This window comes from Austrofundulus limnaeus, unplaced genomic scaffold, assembly GCF_001266775.1.
Source record: "Austrofundulus limnaeus strain Quisiro unplaced genomic scaffold, Austrofundulus_limnaeus-1.0 Scaffold8, whole genome shotgun sequence".
Lineage (NCBI taxonomy): Eukaryota > Metazoa > Chordata > Actinopteri > Cyprinodontiformes > Rivulidae > Austrofundulus > Austrofundulus limnaeus.
This window is the reverse complement of record NW_013952410.1, coordinates 5,648,013-5,653,504: the sequence shown is the minus strand read 5'-3', so window position 1 is coordinate 5,653,504 and position 5,492 is coordinate 5,648,013. Positions and strand designations below refer to the sequence as shown.

Below are 5,492 nucleotides of genomic sequence, written 5' to 3'. Positions count from 1 at the left end.
ATATTTATGTTTGTGGTTGTAATGTGACAAAATATGGAAAAGTTCAAGGGGTATGAATACTTTTGCAAACCACTGTAACTCGTCCTCTTTTAAACACTGATAAGAACTAAGTGTACAACTGACTAAATCTGAAATAAATACAGAAATATTATTTAGTTTATGGTTGATGGTGACTTTAAACAGCTTATTTTCAGACATTAATACTGTGCTATCCAACTGAATTGCTCAGTTACTTATAGCCAACAGTTCAGGGACAGGAATTTATTAAGTTTATTTTTATTTAATTTATTTTTATTAAATTTATTTTTGTTGCATTTAATCATGAATTTAAAGTTTACCATTGATAAAAGAAACAAATTTCATGCTAAGTAAAAAAAAAATAAAAATTTTGGGAGGAGCGGTACCCCCTGGCGGGCCACACGGAGTCTCGCGGGCCTTGTGTTTGACACGTGCTTTACACGGACCCCCGTTTGCTAACCACTAAACAGTGTTTACAAGTTTCTGCAGCACATTTCTCAATTTGTTTAAATTTAATCCACGGGTCTTACACATTTGTTGACATGTTATTGTTTCTTATGTTTATTTTCTGTAGTTAGCTAACTCTGCTTTTATGTTCAATAGTTYTTTTCCACCTCTTTATATTTTATAAATGTAAGCCCAGTTTGTTGCATTCTTGTTTCAGTCTAAAACACATTTGTCAAACTCAGAAGAGAGTTTTGTGAGGACTGTAGAAAAAGGAAGGAATGAGAAAAATGTTGGATTAAAACAGATATTATAAAACAGCACTACGTTATAAAACAGCACTACGTTGTGCATTTCTTCCTCTTTAATGACTTCGTTTCATACCTGTCAAATTTGCTTTTACTCAAAATCTTGAAAGAAAATTATTCCTCACTTCTATATAAAACCCTTAAGAAACAGACGTGCATCTTTTTGTCACTTTTATAAAACAGTTCTCACTATATGCTGTGAATTAGCAAAATAAAAAAAATACGAAGAAGCAATTGGTTCGTGATTGAATCTTTCTGTGCCATGAGGACATTTTATTATTTCAGACAACAGTACAAACAAGGTTAATGCTCTTTTTTATTTCACTTTTTACACAATCCAGAATATTTCAGATCTATGGTTTCGTTAAACATAAAAAAGCTTTAATTGGAATTATAATAAAATGGGAACAGCACAGTTTAGATAAATCAGCATCAAGTGCAATATGTTGTTTAGTATTTGTCATTTGGTGTTGGACAMAACAAAAAGAAAATTTACATAAAAATGATTACACAGACATTTATCCAAGGCATTACATGGTTTTTTTTTTTACACATTTTTGGAATCAAATTGTCTAAAAATGACAGTTTTAATGYAGTAAAATGAAATGAAGTGTCACAACATTGCCTTTTTTTCTTTCTCTGAATCACAGTTATAAATTGCTGAATTTATTTACTCTGTAATGCACATGTAGCTGTTAGTTTTACAGTTTTGGTTCTCACAGTTAATTCATTTTTCTGTGTGAATAACACAGGTTGGATAGTAAATATTAACAAAATTTATTAAAACTAAGTGAAACAGAAATTTAGAGTAAACGATCCTTCATTTAATCCATTTTAACTCCRTAAAACACCCAGAGAGAACATTAAGGTCAGTGGTAAACTTTATTAGTTTGTAATTTATTGCACCTTTAACTCATTAATATAGGGAAAAATTAAAATAATGAATTTTCAGAAACAAATCTATGGCTTTTGTTTCTTTAAATAATACTGACAATTTAAATAATTCAAGTCTGATCATGTCTGCTAGTTAACTTGATACTGTATGTCAGAAATATTTAGGTTTTCCCTTTTTTATATTATTACATATGTTTCTGTTATTGTGTGGCTGAAAACTGATTCTGATTTAAGTCATAACATTTTGTCTCAAATGAGCATCAATAACACAAATTATATTAATCATATTTCAAGTTTTTTTTTTTAAAGATAAAATAATTACAGTTGAAAGTTGAAGGAGAATGAACACAGAAAATACCTCCTCTGTCAGAACAGTGAGGCTAATTCTTTCCTTTCTGCTGTTGAATGAAAATATTTGAGATTCACATCAAAAGTGAATATGAGGCAAAAAAAGCAACATTTCAGCTTTTATTTCCAGATGTTTACATCTGGATCAGATACACAGAATAAAACTGGATTAAAGTGAATAATACTCAATATTTATGTAATATGAATCATTATTTCCACTTTTCTGTCATTTTAGGATCTGTTTTAATATACTTTTATTATGACCCCCATACACGAACCAGGAGTTGAATTGTTTTCATACTGTTTATTTATTTTTGTTTTACCTTTTTTCCCCCAAGATTTTTGGTCTAATCGTAGCATGGAAATGGCTGCACCGATCAAACATGAAATTTGGTACGAATGTAGATGTGTCCGACCTACATTGCACCAGCCAATGGTTTTATGATAGACCCCATACTGAGGGTTGGGGGGCTCTCCATCTGAAAAGGGGATGTCTGGACATACAGAAATGCATTTAACTCAAAAACTATTCAACATAKGAGCTTCAGATTTGTTTTTAGCTTTGATGAAGGGCTGTCCATCGGACTCTCCAATGAGCCCCACCTCCTGTGGACCCCCACCCAAAACATTAAATCTGTTCTGGTGACTTCTGAGTTCTAGTGCAGTGCTTTGAGTACATGCTACCACTGTGTGGTATCTAGTTTGTTTTTAAATCTTTGAATGGCCTTACCCCACCATACACCTCTGTTATCCATTCTGACTGGGTTTTATTTTTTGTAGGCATTTTTTTTTTTTGATGTTATTGTTTATTTTAATTTCATTGTTTAATTAGATTGTAGACATTTTGCTGTTTTTATTTCCTGGTTTTATCTGACCTGTGTTCAAATGTTGATTCTGTATGTCAGCACTTCGGTGCTTAAAGTAGGAATGGGTTGGATTTTCTCGCACATCAACATGTTTTAATGTCAGATCCAAACATTTTCAGCTTACAMAAGAAAAGGAACCAGCTTTAATGTTTTAAATTGAAATAGGAAGTGTATAACAGTGAGCATACCTGCTACATTTTGTTGCCTTGAAAAAAAAAGACATGTAAACAAACACACCTATCCCCAAAATATGAACAATAAAGATAATTTGGCCATTTTAAAATAATATTTTGTGTTCAAGTCAAGTTATGAACACATAATGTACAAGTAGTACCAAGCTTTCTGAACTGCTGTCTGAACAATAGTGACAGCAGACAACTCCAGTTTTTAACATTTTGTAGCAGCTGAAGCAAATACTATTAAAGAAATCTTTGCATTGCTGTTAATTTTGTAACTCTTGATTGTTTAAGCAAAACATATGAAATTTCCATCAGMATTCTCTGTCACCAATTGTGTAATAGGAAACAATGAAAAGCTCATCAGTCCTGTCAGAACTAAACTCTATACAGAGGTCTTCAAAGAAAAGAWATTCTGTGGGTGCTGAGTCAGACTCAGTGTGTAACAGAACCTACATGTGATAAAACCATCTACACTCTAAAAACTCAATGTTCAATTTACTTAACTGAGTATTATCAGCTGGTTCCACTCAGCTGAGCTGAGTAAATGTACAGCAGTTTACTCAAGTTGAAGGGAACCAATAAATTTAACATTTTATTTTTTAGAGTATTTCTGCTTTTGTTTTATTCATGTTAGCTTCTTTATTTTCTATCCAGCTTCTTTCTGTTTCTATTCTGCCCAGTTTCCATTATTAAAAAATATTCAGCACTCTAATTTCTGATATTCCCCCTTTTTTCCATTTAGCTACTTTTAGCTCGGAGCTAGCATTTTCCAATTTCCTTTCAGCATTTTTTTCAACTTTTAGATAATTCTTGAATACTTCTGTGTTGTAGCTAGCCTTTTGCTACTTCTAGCCTTTAGCTAACATCTTGCTACTTTGAGCTTTTAGCTCCGTTTTAGTTTCTCCAACAGTTAACAGTCTTTCAACTGTTTTTGGTTAAAACTTTGGCTGTTCAAAATCAGCTTAATTTGACAACTAAAATGTTTTTTGGCAGCATTTAGCTAAATTGTTCAGCATTTTCACAGGAAATGTACATTTCTGTAGTTCTTTAGGCCTGTAACCATTGATCTGCTGTATRTTACTGTAGCAATGCACGTCAGTGATTGAAATGTACGTTCAGAGACATTCAACATTAAATCTGCTATGATTTGTGGAGGATTGGTCTGTAAACTGAGAGAATACACGTTTTAGGCCACTCAGACTGCAGTGCTTCATCACATTGTGTGTGTGTGTGTGTGTGTGTGTGGGGGGGGGGGGGTATGTTAAACTGTAACTATACTGTGTTCGTGGGAATCGAAATTCAGCAATAAAAAATACTTTAAAAATTAAATGTTACTCTTTGGTCCTTTTGATGTAATACTTTTGACTTCCTGTAATTTGTTTCTTCATAAGACAACTTGTTGACATGAAATGTCATTTTTCCAGAATGCACTCGTGTGATGTGGGTAAATTGAAATGCAACAGAGATCCCTGTAGAACGTCTTGAAAAGAAAAGGATGCTGCACATTTGTCTTGATATTGATAACATCATCACTGAGCAAATAAATATTTTGATAAAAAATTAATTTGYGCTACATATTTTAGAAAACAGGCAGGACAACTGTTGAACAGAAATGCAGATCTCTGTGTGTGTGGGTGATCAACAGTAGAGTTATCAGCTATGTACAGCACAGCAGCTGGCAGATGAAGGACAGAGGAGCTGAGGACAAAGTTTATGTGAGTCCAATTTCCTCCAGAACGCTGCGAGGGGTCTCTGCTTCCTGTAGTGGGAAGAGAAGAACCAGATCTTCTTTGAAGCATCTGTGAGTTAAAYACACATTGTCACATTTACCTGATTCCACTGTGGAAAAATAAAATGTGCTCACTCTGACTGAATCCAGTTTACCTCCAAATATGACTTAGATATTAGACATGAAGAAATTTAATTAGGTTGTAAATAAAAAATACATATTGTGTGATTTGAAATTTTGCACATTTAGTTAGGATAAAAATTAAAATGTGACAGAAGACTGTAAGCTGCTGAATTTATGAACTTTGTGCTTCAAATGTTTTTGCTAATAAAGACCAAATCTTCCAAGCTGTCAGTGTTAACACTGAAACATTTAATGTCYGTGTGCGCACACTGCACAACTTCTTTTTAATATTTACCATTTGATGATGATTTAATTCTGCGTAAATAAAACTGACAAAAAAACCCCCCTGAACAACAACTGTAGTAAAACTTGRACTGTGGGGTATTATTTATTTACATGCACATAACACGACACGGGTCAGGTGATGGGGCACATGACCCTCTATGAACTATAGAGCTAATCAAGCCTATTGTTAGGCGATGGCCCTCTTTTGCATGTGGAGGCAGTGCTTACAAGGCTGAGTTCACCTGAAACTCATCAGACTGAAGGAGACGAAACGTTTCACTAAAGAACCCATCCAGAG

At 33.5% G+C, this 5,492-nt stretch overlaps 1 protein-coding gene across 1 annotated transcript in view; it reads right to left on the bottom strand.

Annotated features, from left to right (window-relative positions):
* Positions 1-4,308: 4,308 nt before the first annotated feature.
* LOC106512429 (adaptor related protein complex 1 subunit sigma 2) overlaps positions 4,309-5,492 on the bottom strand; it is a 40,637-nt gene continuing 39,453 nt past the window's right edge. Inside the window, exon 6 of the mRNA XM_014001053.1 lies at positions 4,309-4,816. Coding sequence (XP_013856507.1) covers positions 4,769-4,816 — 48 coding nt within the window. The 3' untranslated portion in view covers positions 4,309-4,768. The remainder of the gene's footprint in view (positions 4,817-5,492) is intronic.